Source organism: Elephas maximus, chromosome 3, assembly GCF_024166365.1.
Source record: "Elephas maximus indicus isolate mEleMax1 chromosome 3, mEleMax1 primary haplotype, whole genome shotgun sequence".
In the NCBI taxonomy this organism is placed as follows: domain Eukaryota; kingdom Metazoa; phylum Chordata; class Mammalia; order Proboscidea; family Elephantidae; genus Elephas; species Elephas maximus.
The window spans coordinates 63,797,606-63,815,402 of NC_064821.1; the positions used below are offsets into that span (position 1 = coordinate 63,797,606).

A 17,797-nucleotide genomic window follows, 5' to 3' on the forward strand; every position below is an offset into this window, starting at 1 on the left:
AAGATTATCTGTTTAGACAAAGCAAAATAATGGCGGGAAAGGCATTACATGAAGAAGAGAAAGCATGGTTAAAGGTGTTGAAAAGTTACACCACATGATGAGGTGAAGGGAATTTGAGTAATCTAGTGTCAGCAAACTCTGAAAGGAGGGCCACAGAGTGGGTAAGATAAGCCTGAAAGAAGTAGATAGAGCAACACTGTGAACAAGTTCAGTCTTTATCCTTTAAACAATATAGAAACTGTGAAGGGTTTTAAATGGCTTGTTATATCCTCAAATACATATTTTAGAAAATACAATTTGTATGGCATCACGTTAAAGGGATAGGGCAAGGTTAGGTTATTATTGTTAGGTGCTGTCAAGTTGGTTCCCTCTCATCGCGACCCCTATGTACACCAGACACACTGCCCGGTCCTGTGCCATTCTCACAATTGTTGCTAAGCTTGAGCTCATAGGGTACAGGAAACTAGTACAGTATTATATTCCCAAAAGGAGATGACAAAGGCCTGAATTGGAGAGAGGTAAAGTGAATAGAAAGAAGATAGATTTTCATGACATTTTCCAGACAGAATCAAGTAGCATTAACAAGGCTTGATAATTGATTAAATATAGGGGAAATGGAGCAATCCTTTCAAGCCTAGGTGACCTGAATGACTGTGTTATTCAGAGAGACAGCAGACGTGATGAAGAGCAGTTTTTAGCAGCGAAGAAATCAAATTCAGTGTCGGAATGTCAGATTTGAGGTAACCCTGGCATGTTCAGGATGATATTTTCATTAAGCAATTGAAAGTACTGTCAGGTTGTGATAAAACTGCTCAGGAAATCTACTAAACAGAACTAATGTTAAGGTGGGTATATTTCAAAGCCTATCTTTGAAAGCCCGGTCGTTGCAAAATAAAACTTTGTAATAAGCTGTTTTCGCTAAAACGTGGACTTCGGTACCAACCTTAGAGTAGCATTATTTCACAGGTATTGCAATTCTAAATTTGTGAGTTGCAAACCAAAACAAGTTGACATGAAATGGAAAAACAGCTAATTCAAGAAATACTAGAAAATTATGCAAAGTGCCATTTAAATGAGAAACTGCTAGTAAAATAAATGTAAAATATACTAAGCAGTAAAATTTAGAGTAATTATCAAGACTGCCTTAAATATACACCTAACTGAATAATGTAATAATTCTAAACAGAGAATATATTTTACCAAAAAATATTATTAAAATACTGACACCTGCAAGGCGGAAAAGGGAGAAGTCAGAATGTTTGCGGCTGCTCCTCCCTCTGAGAGGTAGGTGGGTGTGGGCAGAGAAGGGAGGCCACCACAAGGATCATATGGTTATGTTGCCTAAGGCTTGGACAATCAGCCATCAAGGCAAAAGAGCAATCACAAGTGTTCTTGACATTTTTATCCTGAAATACTTGCTCCTGCAAAGTCAAGGAGTGAACCATCGCTCCCATGGTTTTTCCATTCCTAGCGTCATAAATCCTTTCCTCGGAAGTGAACGTTGACAAAGTTGTAAAATTCTCATAGTTCCCAATGATGGTCAGGTGAAAAAAGAAAGATCCCTTTAGGAAGAAGGCTGGCATATTTGAAATCTTTGTTTCCTTGGGCAATCCATGACTAGCCCAAAAACTGGATCTCCAGAACTGGAAAAAAAAAAAGTCTTCATTTTCAAAAAGACTCAAAGAAATAGACTAATACAGATTTCCAAATATTTTGTTTGTTAATATTTAAATACTTCAGACTTATAATTAATCAATTATTTTAATATGCCCTGAAATTTGCTATAGTGCTAATAGCAATAAATCAAAATAATCAAATGAATGAAATGTTTCCAACCTAAGTGAGGAACATCTGAAAAATAAGCTAAAGACACAGTTGTTTCTTTACCAACTTTAACTTTGTGCCACGCTGTATCTGGAACATAAATATTATACGGTTCATGAGTATTAGTGGTCTCATTTAGACATTTGGTGTGTTTACTATGAGAGAGCTCTTGCTGCATAAATCAATTTACATGTTGTTAGGTGCCGTCGAGTCGGTTCCAACTTATAGCGACCCTATGCACAACAGAACGAAACACTGCCCGGTCCTGAGCCGTCGTTACAATCGTTGTTATGCTTGAGCTCATTGTTGGAGCCACTGTGTCAATCCACCTCAATTTATATATATATAAAACCAAAAACCCATTGCCGTCAAGTCAATTCTATATAAAAACTTGGGTAAAAATTCTATCAGAAATCTGGACTCCATTAAAATTTAAAATTTTGATTCTTTGAGAGACACTCTTAAAGGAATAAAGACAACCCAGACTGGGAAAAATACTTGTAAATCCTGTATCTCATAAAGGTCTTGTATCCAAAACATAAAAAGAACTCTCAAAACTCAATAACAGAACGCAAAAGATCTAAAAATTTCATTAGATTCTCAAAGGAACCCAGGCCCTCCCCAAAACATTAAGGACTATGTTCTAGGCTTGGAGAATTCAGATGAACCAAATGCCAAACCTACAGCCAAGCTGCCTGTACTGTAGCCTGTCTTGCAACATGTCTCCAAAGTTGCCATGGAAAGAGCCTGTTCCTAGATAACCCTCCAAAGATGACAAGGACTCACTATTAAGTCCAGGAGCAGCCAGGGGCAGGTCTTTATCCCGGCTTTACCTGGGAAGGGTCTTAGATGTGTTAAGATTGCCATGTGGGAACCTTTTTCCTTGTGCATATGGCTTACCCAGATGTGCTAATAAGACGGTTCCTACAATTCTTTTATGAGAGGCTTGTGTGGTGATGAATTAGAAATAAAATCAACAGCCCTGCAAAAGGGAAGGAAAATCATAGATATCTTCCTCTCGTTTACTCAAGAAATATTTGCTGCCTACCTACTTTAGTTAAGACATTCATCAGGGGCTGCAGATGAAAACGGTGAGCAAGACACAGCGACTTCTTCAAGGATGTTAAAGTCTTACGGAGGAGACTGAAAAGTCAATAGGCAAACAAAACAGGGGTAAGTACTTCATTTGGGATAAATTCAGGGAACACAGAAAATGAACACCTGATCTAGTCTTGTGGTCAGGTAAGGTTTCCAAAAAAAAAGTTAGACTTGAGACCTGAGGATGAGTAGGAGTTGGCCAGAAAAAGAGTGGAAAGAATACTTCAGGCAGAGGAAAAGAGCATGAACCCAGAGAGATGACAGAACATTCTGGAAACTGCAAGAGGTGTACCATGGATAGTATTGCAAGTGCAGGGAAAGTGGACAGAACTGAAGCTGGAGAGGGGAGCAGAAGCCAGATTACAGATGACCTCCTCATACGTACACTGAAGGAGTTTCGCTGTATGCTGCCGGCAATGGGAAGCTCGAGACTGTTTTACACAGAAGAGTGGCATAAAGGGATGTGCCCTTCAGAAAGATCGCTCAAGCTGTAGTGAGGGAGAACAAACTGAAGGAGACTCATTACAAGGTTACTGCAGTAAGCAAGATGTGGCCTGGTGATGGTCTGAATAATTGCAGCAAGTATTTTGAGCCTAATTGTTCATTCAATCTTTGCAACTCTGTGAGATTGATATAATTGCGCTCCATTTTACAGATGAGGAATCCAGAAACAGAAAAGCTAAGTCAAGGTCACATGGAAAGTGGCGGCAGTGGAGAAAGAGGTAGGCATATTTGAGAAACATTTGGGAAGTGGTATGGACATGAATGGATGACTAATTATCCAACTAATACTCATTATTCATTTGGGGAAGGTTGCTGAAGGAACAGGAGTTGTCAAGGATGACAAGCAATTTTCTAGCTTGAATAACTGGGCAGTGACTGATTTAGGAAACACAGGAGAAAGAGGTGGGGTGGTGGAAGTGGTTAAGTTCAGTTTGGACTTTGAATTATTTGGGTAATTTCCAAGTGGAGATGTCCAGAAGGCAGCTACAGAATCTGGTCTGAAACTCAAAGTGAGATTTGGTGTCATCAGCCCGAATCTCTCCCAGAAGGAAAAGAAAATATGCCTTTGGAGAAGCTGAAAATGATACAAATATGGAAAATGAAGCATTTGGGAAAACAGATAATACGATGTGATTTACCATGAAACCATTTTAGGTCATTACGGGGTGATTTTTTTCTATTAATTTTTCTCAATTCTTTTTCACTGGTACCTTAACCGTTGCTGTTGTTTGAAACCTTTGAAGTCTTCTATAGAATAAGCATGGCCAAGTCGGCCACTTCATTGCAGAGGTGGGTATCTAATGAATGCTACCAAAGAGGAAGTCAAGTCCATTTCTCCCAGGGCATAAGAACTTCTCTGCCAGCAACACGAACTTTTGGAACACCAGGGGGCCATTTAGCAAATCATCAATTCAGTGGTGTCCTAACGGCCTGGAAGCACAGCTCTAACCTACCTCTAAGCTCCTAGGGAACAGTTTACACAGGAGGAAATTGGCTTCAATAATAATGGTAAAATACTCACATATCAAATAGCTTCAGAGGGAGGCTTTGAAGCTACATTTCTTCGGATGGACTGAGATTTCCTTTAACTTTCATTTCCAGAAATCAACTACAATATTTTAATTAAAATTTTTCTTCCATATTTGTATTCTGCCTACCCCCTCCCAATTTAATGCATTTCCATTCCTCACGTCTGCCTAAGATGGCCCCCCATTAGAAAAAGAAAGTTTTGAAAGAAAAAATTAACTTGTAAGTACTTTGAAAATCGTGGCCACACCCGTTAATATATAATTACCGCCTTAGGCAGACTGTGCAGCTATGTCATGAGTAGAAAGCCTTTGACTGTTTCTAAGTATCTCTGTTCTGAGGAATCCCAATTCTAGTTCAGTAAAAACTGTTTTAATATTTTTAAGGCATACCCCAAAGTATCTCCTTAAAACAACAAGGACTCCTCTTATTTTTCCATTTGGATGTTGTTTTTTTTCTTTTCCAGAGCTGATGAGTCACCAATACCAAATATTTCCAGGTAGATCTTGCCACCAGCATAGCCTTTATAGTAAACTGTCCAGGTTTTTGCACCTTCCCAAGGTATGACAATATCCAGAGGCTCACCAATATGTGAAGACACTATCCTCCCAAATCCCCACAGGAACATCTGTACAAATGCATCAACATTAAGAGTTGTATCCAATTTTAACAAATCTGATGAAGAGCTGTTACAGCAATCAGTGTTGGATTACTAAAATGAGTATCAAAGTTTTTTCATTTTAAAAATTATACTTTTAATTCTAGGATATTGTTAGAATAATACAGATGTTGATAAACACTAGGATAACTAACCAATGCCATAAGGAAAGCTGTTCTACATACTTGTTCACTCACTCTCCACAACCACAGAAAACAGGCACAAAGCGTTCAGGGTATGTGCAGAAGCAGCCAGGGACTTGGGAGCAGAGGGCAGGCAAAAAGCATTAGCAAAGCGAGTCCAATGCATAACTTCTACACAAAGTTCATTCAACACAGCAAAGGGGCAGCAATTGGCAGAAAGAGAGGAGACAGAGTTGGTCTGGCCCTCGCCCTTTGAACGTCCCAGCTGGAGTGTGCACGTGTAAAGAGATGGCTGGGGCACTTAGTAGCCTTTTCTTGAGCCCTTCATCTCTAAGAAGCCAAAAGCAGCAGGAGGAACAAGTTAGGGATGGCGCAAGGACAGCAGGGAAGGAAAAGGAAGTGAAATCTGGCTAGGTCATGGAGATGCTGTCTTCTAAGGCCACTCCCAAGCTGATGCCAGTCGTGGCTCACAGAAGCAACAGGGAACTTTAATAGTCATGAAAATCATCAGCAACACTGATACAGAAAAAGACATATTCAAGTTCAATCACCAAGAACATGTAAGTCACTTAACAATAAAACATGAATACCCACAGTCTGTGACATTTTGTATAGAACAAAAGACATGATCCCTGCCCGGGTTTGTATTCAAAAAGAAGTGGCAACATAAAAGAAACCCCCTTGGTGGAGTGGTTCTTCATTTTTGTTACTTTCACGTTTCTCTCATTTGCAAATCACGCGTGCAGTCCACAGAGCCGTGGATCACAATAACTCACTATAGTACACTACCCAAGAGAGACCACCGGCTCCTTTAACACCAAGTCCCAAAGAGCTATGGAAGAAGTATTCTTTTAAAATGTTACAACATTCACAATAAAGCATGGTAGAAATAACTTGGGGCACTCTCAAAAGAAAATATATTCCTTACTCCAGTCTCATCTCCTGCATACTAATTCCCTCCCACTCCAGCCCCCAAATGCTTGACTAAGCAACATTTGGGATATTTCTTAATTCCAACTCAGGCTGAGATAAGGAGAACTGACAATACTGGGCTTACATTACGTCAACTCTTATTTTAACCACTTACATTTGTAGGCTTGGAGGATGGAAATACAGCCCTACCTATGTTCATTAATTCCATCTGACTAGGCCAAGGAGTTCTTCATTGCCAATGAAGGTAATTCAATCTGAGAATAGAACAATCAACCTATTCGTATGATCATTAGCTTTCAGAATTACTGATACATATAAACAAGTGCTTAGTTCTGTACAAGGACAGATCTTATAGGAGAATACACACTAGAACACTAGTGTTGACTTTTTTTTTATACAGAGCGGGGGAAAAAGGACATTTGTCACATTGGAGTTATATCTGTAGTTCTGTCATATGATCAGTATCATCCAAGAACATGCTAAATCTGTGTGATTGGCAGTTTCAGCTACTGGAAAAAACCACAGGAATACACATTTCACTGTATATACACATGCCCTTATGTAAGCTAAGATAAACACTGAGATATGGCCCTTATCAAATTCTAGTGTTAGCAGTAGGAAGAACTGATCTTAACAGGTAGAGGGGAAAGAACACAGAAATGACCTGCATTCCTTGGGAAAGGACTCTGTGCTTCCTTCCTTGGTCAATTCCACTTGCTCCTTACACTCCACCATCACTCCATGGTCTTATCTTTCCTTGAAGATATTTTCCCTACAATGTTCTCTACATCGATCCCCAAAGAAAAGTTATAATGCTGATTAATGCCAATAACAAGTGGGCATCTCTTGCTAAAGTCACCACCATTGACAGGTCCTTGGTCCCCAAACCTGTGTCTCATTTTTCCTTTCCATCTGTATCTTCAGTTAGCTCTCATAAAGATTCACGCTTTCAAAAGTTTAAATAGAAACAATGAAAAGGAGAAAAGTTATGATCATTGCCTTCATCGTGCAGAATCCTGTTCCCGGGAAGAGAGAAAGATACAAATGCATAAGCAACTCAAGGAAAAAGCTGGAGGGGAAGATACATGTGCCTAACTACTATGGTGTGTAAATAGGTGTGGCGATTCAGGCAGAATCCCTGTTGCCTTTTTCCAAAGCAGACATGGCCACCCTATTACAGTCCCACATTTCCCCTAACATAGTTCTTTGGGCCAAAGGATGGGAGCTGTAACTTTTAAAGATTTACTCCATTTCCAGGCCTGAGCATTCACCAGCATTTATCCCCTGGTCTCCAGATTTCCAGCCATTTGTATGGCTGATGTTGATGAAGTAATTCATTGAGTGAATAAAAATCACTACTTAGGGGGAGACAGTTACATTCCCAAAGCTGTGGGTCAAAATTTCAAATGGCTTGTCTTCTTTGATGTTTTAAATTGTGGCCCACAACTAGAAAATTCAGTATGGTTAAAAAAGCTCAGTCTTGTAGGAGCTTACTGACATCAAATAAAATTTTACCTTCAACTGAATTTCTCAGTCATCATAAATACAGGTCTCAGTCAGTGTGAACTCTCTTATGTTTAATAAGAGCTGAGCTACGGCTGAAACTTTTCTCACATTCGGTACATTCATAAGGCTTCTCTCCCGTATGAACTCTCTGATGTGTGATGAGGTTGGAGCTCTGAGTGAAACCTTTTCCACACTGCACACACTCATAGGGCTTCTCTCCTGTGTGGGTTCTCTGGTGTTTAATCAGATCTGACCTTTCGCCAAAGCTTCGCCAACATTCATTGCACTCATAAGGCTTCTCTCCGGTGTGAATCTTCTGATGTGTAATGAGGTGGGAGCTCCGGCTGAAGCTTTTCCCACAAGCATTGCATTCATATGGCTTCTCCCCAGTGTGGGTTCTCTGGTGCTGAACCAAGTGTGAGATGCGGCTGAAATTCTCCCCACATTCGTTACAATGGTACGGCTTTTCTCCTGTGTGGGCTCTGCGATGGCGCACGAGGTCAGAGTTCTGGCTGAAATTCTTCCCGCACTCATCACATTTGTAGGGCCTCTCCCCTGTGTGAACTCGGTAGTGTTTGATAAGATCCGATCTCTCACTGAAGCCTCGCCCACATTCATTACACTCATAAGGCTTCTCACCCGTGTGGGTCCTCTGATGCTGAGCCAGGTGAGAGCTCCGGCTGAAGCTTTTCCCACACTCCTCACACTCATAGGGTTTCTCCCCACTGTGGGTCCTTTGGTGCTGGATTAAGTGAGAGAGCCGGCAGAAACTTTTCCCACACTCGTTGCATTTGTGGGGTTTCTCTCCAGTGTGTATTGTCTGATGCTGAATGAGGTGAGAGCTTCTTCCAAAGCTTTTCCCACACTCATTACAGTCATAGGGCCTCTCCCCAGTATGTGTTCGTTGATGCTGAATAAGATGTGAGCTCCGACTGAAGCCCTTTCCACACTCATAACACTTATAGGGTCTATCTCCAGTGTGGGTTTTCTGATGTCGATTAAGATCTGAGATCTGACTAAAAGCCTTTCCGCAATGAGAGCATATATGATATCGGATGCCTGTGTGGACTTCTTTGTGGACAAGCAAATCAGTGACTTGTTGGAGAGGATAGCTCGCCCACTCTTCTGCTGTTAAATCTTCCCACTGTCTTTCCGACCTATCCCCGCTTTCAAAGGCCTCCTCAATTTCAGGATTTTCCTCAGCATTCCCAACGGGCCTTTCAGATGTGGTCCCGAAGTCTACATCTTCACTAATCTCCTGCTTTGGATTCACCTCGTTCTCATTCCTGATCTCAAAATCTGTAATAAAGGGTAAATAACAGTAATACTGGTAAAAGCATAAAAATTATTTTTTCTACTGTGTACCAGGCACTGTGCTAAGTTTTCTACATGAATTACCTCAGTCATTATCACAACTATCCTAGGCATTAAGATCTCCACATTATGAATGAGAAATCCAAGACTCAGAGAACGGAAGTGACTTGCCTAAGGTCACACAGCAGTAAACAGTAGAGCCAAGATTCAAACCTAGACCTGTTTGATGGAAGCCCATGTTTTGTACCACTACAGTTAATGCCTTTTTTTGAAAATTGTATCGATTACAGGTGTTTTGAAAGAAGAAAACAACCAGACACAGACAATAAAACAGAGACTCTAAATTAGAGTCTCTAAAAGCCAAGAGCCTACATGTTTTCATGTACGCACATGTGTATTCTAATAAAAATGTTTCATAAATCTAATATATATATTTAATATGACAAGCCTTCATCATTACCATCATATAATATTTACTAAGATCCTACTAAGTTACCATAAAGAAAAGCTAATTTTATCTTTCCATGTCACGTGTTAGTTGACAGGAAAAGTGACTGTTGAATGTCACTTGTTACTTTCCAGTGGCTTTTTAATGAAATTAGGGGTGGGAGGATTGAACAAGGCAAAAGAGATGCCTGGCTCAGAACATTCTTGGCAATGACTAAGTATGTTTCGTATACAGTCTTCAAATGAAAATCAAAACATACAACCACTGTGCACTAGGAATTTTCAACTAGACACTGAATTTCCCAATTGTTTTTTATAATATACTCTTCAGGAAGAAGTTACTAGGTATTTTAGGGAAAAAGGATCCATGGATAAATTAGTTTGTTAAAGGTACATACAACATCCTCTTCATAGACATTCACAATGCCTGACAGCACATTAAAGATTTCAAGGAATTCTCAGGTAAAGAAAACCCGTAAACATTATTAACCCACTCCCAAACTTATTTGGGGAAGATGCTCTCATGGACTGAATTATGTCCCCCCAAAAATGTGTGTATCAATTAGGCCGGGCCATGATTCCCAGTATTGTGTGATTTTCCTATATGTTGTAAATCCTGCCTCTATGATGTTAATGAGGGAGGATGGGCGGCAGTTGTGTTAGTGAGGCAGGACTCAACCTACATGTTTGGATTGTGTCTTGAGGCAATCTCTTGAGATGGAAAAGAAAGAACAGAGAGACTGGGGACCTCATACCACCAAGAAAGCAGTGCCGGGAGCAGAGCATGTCCTTTGGACTCGGGGTCCCTGCGTGGAGAAGCTCCTAGTCCAGGGGAACACTGATGAGAAGGCCAACAGAGAGAAAAAGCCTTCCCCTGGAGGTGAAGCCCTGAATTTGGACTTTTAGACTACTTTACTGTGAGAAAATAAACTTCTCTTTGTTAAAGCCAACCACTTGTGGTACTTCTGTTATAACAGCACTAGAGGACTGAGACAGAAGTTTTTTTGGGTTTTTTTTGGCACTTCCATTATCTTAACAAGTGGTCCCTGGGTTGGACTTTAGAATCAAATTTATAATTCCTTAAGATTTTATTTCTTGTTTTTATTGGACCGGGTGGAATATTAGGGTGACAGACTGTGATAGATCATATATGTTTGATTTTCTCAAGGAGACATCCAGGAAACATGGGACATCAGAGAGAGCCTGAATTAAAAAGCAAACCCCTCAGTTAGCTTTTGTTCTGGAAAGGGCTATGGGCATAACGATTTCAAAAAAAAAGTGAGTCCTAATAAGTGGCAGATGACTTAGGGAACTATACCCTGTTGCTAACTTCTGTTTAAGTATTAACAGGGGACAAAATGAGTCAAAAGACTGTTTAGCTTAAGAAGATACTGCTCTTTCTAGTTACATCAAGATCAAAGGATAGCTAACAGAGAAGACAGGTTTGCAGACCATCAAAAAATTAGCTTCCCTCTCTAATAGAATTTGTGATCTCATTTAGTTCAAGATTCTCCTGGAATAACATCCAACACACTTGAAATCTATAATCAACTCTGAAACATCTCTAGACAAGAAACTATTCCAGATAATAAATGACCTGAGGCAAAACTAGAACGCTGAAGACAAAACAAACACAAAAAGGTGGCTTTTGCCCTCCCAAGAATGTGGGTTAGAACCCCCTCATCTCCTAGTGCCTCAGAGTAAAAGCACCATTTACAGGGCATTTATATCCTGGCAAGCACCACTATGTCAGACCTGTTTGGTCAGTGATCTGTACAAACAGGCTGGAGAATGGCAAATGACTCAGGGCACAAGAAATCTGAACAGTTTTAAAATGTGCAGAAACATTCTTTTTAAACAATATGATCTGGTGAATGTTCCTACACTCAAAGATTTGCCTAAGGACTCAACCCAAGCCAAAATCCAATTAAGTGTTTTAAAAACCAAACAACTAGGTTGTGTTGAAAGAGCTAAATCATTTTGACACTCTGGAAATTCTGGGGGTGAATAAAGGTAGAATCCTTACCTAATGAGACAACATTTCCATAGTTCTCCTGCATAACATCCCTGTAAAGGTCCCTTTGTGTAGGGTCCAGAGGTCTCCATTCTTCCCGGGTGAGGTACATGGCCATATCTTCAAATGTCACAGGTGCCTGAAATTACACAAATGCTTCCTTACTACTTGGTAGCTAGGTAGTTAGTCCTAGTTCTTCTTATTGAAATTGGAGACATGGCTAGAAATGTTGAGAAGGCAAGCAAAAAGGTATTAATTCTGACGGACAGAGTCCAAAGAAGAAATAAGCAATAAAGAGGTACAGTAAAATGGGAAGCAGTTATGAGTTGATTGCTCTGGTCCCATGGCCTGACATCCCTACCCTACCCCTTACCCCTTATTCTCTAGCCGTACCTTTCTCAAAACACATCTAGCACTTACATCGCTCCATAACTTCACTCACGATCTTCCTCTTTTCCTGTAATATCTTTCTCAGTCTAGTGAATCTCTTTCTTAATGACCCTGCGCCAATGCCAACTGTTGTTAATGCCCGCTTCCCCTTCCACTCCGCTTCGCTCCACCCTCGGACCCCTTAGACAACATTACTCACTCTCACATCTTGGTTCCTACACCATAACACTTTGTCCTACTGCAAGTGGAGCACTTACCACGTTGTATCACGGTTAACCGAATGCATGTGTCTCTCCCTACAGACTATGAGCAGGTGGAGAGAACCCGTCTCATCCATCTTTCCTTTCCTCAGTATTTAAAAGCACACAGCAAGTACTCAATAAATGCCTATTTGTAGCTAAACTAGTCTGGTGCTAGGCCCCTGGAGGCAGAAAACCAGGAAATTTCCCATAGGGGTTTGCAGAGCCCAGAAACGCCGGGACGAGGTGGGTAAGCAGAGGCAGGGTCCGCGAAGCCACCCCCGGCTTACCTGGGACCCAGCCATGAGCAGGGTGGCTGCCATCTCGGGCGCAAGGGTTCGCCTCCCTCCCGGGAGAGAGAGCAGGAAAAGCAGCGAACAGACAGCGCTGAAGGAGGGGAAAAGCAGGGCGTGAGGCACGGAAAACAGGCCCTGCCCACTCCCCAGGGCTGGAGTTCTGGCCGCAAGACGAGCGGGGAGGGCCCTGCACCGGGGCTGGGTCAACTCTCCTTCCTGACCCTTGAGCGAAACCCGCCCTCTGCGTCTCCGCCACCGCGGGGCGGAGGCACTGTCGGAATTTAGGAGGACAGCCCCCTAGCTCGGTCCCTCCCGGGCCAGGGGTCACGCCGCTTCTGTCTCAGGGAGGAGGCTCTTAGCCCAACCCACAGAACGCCTCAGCTCTTCCATCCCGAGGCCGGGCCCTTTCCGGCAGCTGGACCAGCCAATCAAAGAGCGATGCTCACATAACGTTCTGCCAATTAGCTACCGGCCACTAGGCCCGCCTCCTGGGGCGTGGCCGAGCACGAGTATCACGCCTGCGCCTGCTCCCGTGGCCTGCCGGGACTTGGAGTTCCATTCGGGCGTACAAAGGACAGTCAGAGGCCAAAAGCCGGGGAGGGAAAAGAACAAAAGGGTGAAGAAAGCAGTGTGTCCTCCTAGCCAGGGCGGAGTATCTTTCGCTTTCTTCTCTTGGAGACCCCCAGTTCGATTCAGCCGAGGAAGCTGCCCTCCCTCTCCTCACGTCCCTAGAAGCTTCTTTTGAGTCGGACCTTAACCGCGACATCCGACCCCATTTAGGCGCCGGCCGGAGTTGAGCTCTGCTGGGATTGACCTTGATTTGACAACCCAGGCGTGACAGGGAAGCAGCAGCCGCCCACTCCCCGGGGGCGACTCGGCAGCAGCGCTGGAACTTTGAGCCCCGCCTACGACTACATCTCCCGGCAGCGCCTGCGGCATCGGCACCCTGCTGTGCAGACTACAACTCCCGACTGGCCCTACCAAGGGTCCGGCTGACTCGGACAGCCGGCGTTTAGGCCTGACAGTGCCCCGGCCCCATCGCTGTTAACCCTGTCAGGACGGCTAACCGCGTCCATCTGAGGAGGGCGCCCCTTTGAGGGACGGCCAGAGTCGTGCCCAGAGGAGGGAGAGTGAAAACCCTGAGGGGACCCAGAAGCCGGGAGTAGCGGGAGGGTAGGAGAGGTATGCAGAGAGGAGAGAGCCAGAGCCCAGGGCAGGGAAGGGCCATCCTTATCCTCCCTTGGGGTTTGTCTGCTAAAATTGTTTCTGGCGGCCCCCAGCACAGAAGGGCCTCTGAGAGCCTGAGACTGGTGGGTATTAACAGTCCTGTCCGGCTGAAGGTGGAAAGCCGAAAACCCGAGTTGGAAATGAACAGACTTACCTCCTGGGCCCCCAAAAGATCCAGTAGATCCCTGGCTGCAAGATCCAAGAAGCCTCAGATAGAACCCAGAGCTGCAGGCAGAGTTCTCTGAGATCTCAGACGTTCGGAGAGATACTAGAAATCACCGGCTGATCCCGGGGATGTCAGATCCGCTGGTAGATCGCGAATCCGTCGATTGGCAGGCAAAGCCCAGGGGTCGTAGGCTGTTCTCAAAGAATCACAGATTCCCGAGACCTCGAACTCCGAGGCAGCACAGAGAAACCACAGGCTCATAGGCAGATCCCTGAGACCACAGCAGCTGGCCAAGAAACACCACCAACAGCTAAGGTCCCTCCGAACGGAAAGACTTGCAGCCTTCCCTTTCTGTAGCAAAGATGAGGGAATTAGACAATGGAGGCTGAGCAGTAGGGCAAGCAGGCATTCTGCCGTGGGGAAGAGCTCCGAGCTCGCTGTAGCCTTGGAGAGGGAAGTGATGGAAAAAGAATATAGCAGCTTATTAGGGACTCCCACCCTCTTCAAGTTATAAATATCCCCAGAACCTTGGCTACGTGCCCGGAAGCCTGTTGTCTTCTAACTGTACAGGAGACTTCTCTGCCTGGGCTGGGAAAGGGGCTTTTCTTTTGTTTTGCAGATACATTCACCCACTGAGTGACTTAATTTTTTTTTTTTCAAACATGACTCCAGGCCATGCTTTTATTAGTGAGTGTCCTGTTCCCAGTGCCCAGTTATTTATGGTTAAATTACTCAAGTGTCTAAAAAGAACTAGGACCCTACCCAAACATGAGACAGAATCCCCCACTCCCACACCTCTTCCACATTTCTCCCCCCAAGTGATGGACTAGAAATCCTTTAGATGCCAAGAAATTGTGCTATCCTCCCCATCTAAATTTGATCTGGGCACCACAATAATGGAGCACGGGAAGGTCCCCAAGAGACAGTATCCCTGGAGGCCTCAAGGTCAGAGAGACCTGGGTTGGAATCCAGATTGTGTATCCTTTTGGAAAGTTATTTAATCTCTCCAGGCCCATTTCCTTTTCTGTGAAATGGGAATAATCACATCTACAGTGATGGTGAAGACTGAGTGAGATGACTTAAAGCACTACACAAAGAATGAGCACTGATGATAGCTGTTATGACGATTAATCCTGCCTTCCTGAGAAGGAGGCATCCAGAAAGCCCTGTGGGTATCTTCACTGGCTCAGAAAATCTGGGAAGTCAGAATGGCTCCGTAGCTGTGAGGATCCACTGGTGACCTTATCTTCACAGTGAGTTTCTGCTGGAAATCCAGAGGGAACTGGAAGTTGGACTAATTCAATGTGTAGAACCAATAAAGCAGAGGTGTTTGGGGCTGTAAGTTGAGGCCTCACACTCAAGGAAGCTTCCAGGTCAGGGGTTAATAACCTAACTCCTAGGAACAAGGGGGAGGAGGATCATTTCGGACTTTGGTTTAGTAATTGCAGGTTTCTAACTAGACCTAAGGCCGAGGTGAGGGCCTGAGCCCCTCAGCCCAGCGGGGCTCCCTTTTCATCCCTTCTCTGACAGATTGCTTTGTAAACTTTCTTAGGCATTTTCTCCCCTTTGCTCCAGTGCTTTAAGCCATTCTTTGTTCTCTCACTGTTTAATTCCTCAAGCCTGCCTGGGGGCAGGATGACTCTCTGAGCCCGGCTTGGCTGCTCACCGCATTGAGTGAGTGCTTTTCTTTTTCTTCACCTGGGACCCTCCAGAGGGTGAAGAAGAGAGGCTGAGAGCGGATGGAAAGCACAACTGCATTTGGAGCCCCTGGGGGGAGTGGAGAAGAGGGGGAGGAAAGACAGCGGCTGAGGGGCTTCCTGTTATAGCATTCAGCTGGACTTTGGTGGTTGGGGTCACTGGAGGAGGAGGTGGCTTCCTGCTCCATTGTTCAGGACTTCAGTGTTTCTCAGAAATATCTTACTGTTTGTGGGTTTTAAATAACCAACTTGTGAAACTGTACTAATTCCTATCATTTGGCAAACAATGAGCACCTACTGTGTGCAGAGGCAGCAGCAGAGGCTATCACTGGGGAAATGGCCAAGAGAGCCATTTGTTCTCCAGTTTAGGCTTTTGACATTTTGTCAGATCCACTGACCGATTTGATCTAAGACCCCCCCCTTGTATATCCTTAAACTTGTGTCCCATTACCAGACCACTTTTTTTTTTTATGCCTATTAGTGATTATATTTTAATAAATCCTATCATTATCTTGGAGCCCTGGTGGCGCAGTGGGTAAGAGTTCAGCTACTAACCAAAAGGTTAGCAGTTCGAATCCACCAGCTGCTCCTTGAAAACCCTATGGGCAGTTCTTCAGTGTCCTATAGGGTTGCTATGAGTCAGAAATCAACTTGATGGCAACAGAAATGGGATCATTATCTTGTGAACAGCATGATTATGTTGTAATTTTTGTGTTAGAAGCATTAATTTGTTAAACATTTTAAAATATGCCCCAGTCGTTGTAATCCTGTTTTGCCATCTCTTCATTTTCAAATATACCAGGAACCTCAGGAAAGTGAAGTGACCGTACTTCTCTTGACCTCTCAGAGGCCCTGCAAGGAGTGGGAAGGAAGGCTTATCACCGTACAAGGAGAGCCGGGGGCAGGGAAGACACACAGACTTGCAAGCAGCCACTGCGGTCCAAGGCCTATAGTATAGGGATGAGCTAGTCTGCACTGAGGAGGGGGCTGGCTCATAGCTGGGGGCTGAGCGAGAGGCTTCACAGAGGAGGTGACATCTGAGCTGGCTAAGACTGTGTAGGAGTTTGCAAGGCAGAGAAAGTGGGAAGGAGAGCATTCCAGACTTTGAGAACAGCATGTGCAAAGGCACGGAGGCGTGAAAGGACAGAGAGTGTTCCAGAAGGGCCAGGATTGAGTATGGCTTGAGGGAAGAATGTGGGGGTGGAGCAGCACAGGGAGGAAGCAGAGCAGGGACGGTTTCTTATGTCCCCTTGCCTGCTTGCCTGCACATCTCTGCTTTTGGCTACGGATCGGCAAAGCTGGTGATGAGATGCAGATGGGGGGAGGCCTGAGTTCTGGCCTGGGGTGAGAAGGGCAGATTGACTCGGTGGGAGGAGAAGGGAGTGGAGAGGGTTGAGAGGCTCTCTCTGATCTCATGCATTTCAGTTGATTTTCTCCAAAGAGAATTAACACTTCCAAAAAAACTGTAAACAAAATTGCATTAAAAATGTACAACAGACTTATATAACATTGTTTAGCTTACTCTAAGGACATCAAATAGGCCTGTATTCACTGAACATGTTTACTGTGCCCCTATGCTGTACCAGACTCTGAGCTGGGAGATATAGAACACGGCCTCTCACAGTGACCGCAGGGCTGCTGTAAGGATTAAATGTGAGATTGGCTTCAAAACACATTGCCCTGCTGGGCACAGAGGAGGGGCTTGACACACGGTGGCCATCATCAGAGGTAAAGCACATTCACAGTTACTCTGTGAGATGAAGCCTATTTCAAAGGGGCTGAGAGCATGACAGAGAGCCTGAGTTCAAATCCAGGTTCTGTCTCCTAGAAAGCAAATTACTCTCTGAACCTTGATATTCTCTGTCTGTAAAAAGGGTATAATACTAGTAACCTAGATCATAGGGCCAGAGGATTGGCTGAGACAATCCCCACACTCAAAGTAATAACCATAGCTGTCATTATGTGTCAAGCATAATTCTAAGTGCCTTCCTTGTAGTAATGAATTTTCACAATAACCGTTTGAGCTAGGTGCTATTAGTACCACCATTTTACATATGGGAACTACAGGCATAGAGAAATTATATAATGTGCCTAAGATACCCAGCTAGTAAGTGCTCAATAATTAACAATTATTAAATTATTAAAGAAATCACCACCATCCTTATCATCACAGTAGAATGCAATGCATGCTATGAGAATTTCACAGTGCTGTGGGAGTTCTGAGGAACCGTCCCCTACGGCCAGAGAAGAATTCATAGATATGCATCTGAGGTGAGCCTTGAAGAATGGGTAAGACTTTGATGTGGTGGAGAAGA

At 43.8% G+C, this 17,797-nt stretch overlaps 1 protein-coding gene across 3 annotated transcripts; it reads right to left on the minus strand.

Moving 5' to 3' along the window:
- Positions 1–1,780: 1,780 nt before the first annotated feature.
- On the minus strand, positions 1,781–14,274 carry ZNF436 (zinc finger protein 436). 3 transcript variants are annotated; one of them, XM_049878237.1, is made up of 4 exons: positions 13,774–14,274; positions 12,387–12,483; positions 11,480–11,606; positions 1,781–8,991 (listed from the first exon to the last, which is right to left on the minus strand). In XM_049878237.1, the coding sequence occupies exons 2-4, from the start codon at positions 12,417–12,419 to the stop codon at positions 7,739–7,741; spliced, it is 1,413 nt and encodes a 470-aa protein (XP_049734194.1). In that variant the 5' UTR covers positions 12,420–12,483; positions 13,774–14,274; the 3' UTR covers positions 1,781–7,738. The 3 variants fall into 3 exon arrangements, with proteins under 3 accessions (XP_049734194.1, XP_049734195.1, XP_049734197.1); XM_049878238.1 differs by lacking the exon at positions 13,774–14,274 and adding an exon at positions 12,839–12,949; XM_049878240.1 differs by lacking the exon at positions 12,387–12,483.
- Positions 14,275–17,797: the final 3,523 nt, after the last annotated feature.

Excerpts from the sequence above, each read along its gene's own strand:
- ZNF436 (XM_049878237.1), bottom strand. The coding sequence starts at position 12,419 with ATGGCAGCCACCCTGCTCATGGCTGGGTCCCAG. Across the intron at positions 11,607-12,386 it reads TGCTCATGGCTGGGTCCCAG|GCACCTGTGACATTTGAAGA; the intron begins GTAAGCCGGGGG and ends GTGTAATTTCAG. Across the intron at positions 8,992-11,479 it reads TGGAAATGTTGTCTCATTAG|ATTTTGAGATCAGGAATGAG; the intron begins GTAAGGATTCTA and ends CCTTTATTACAG.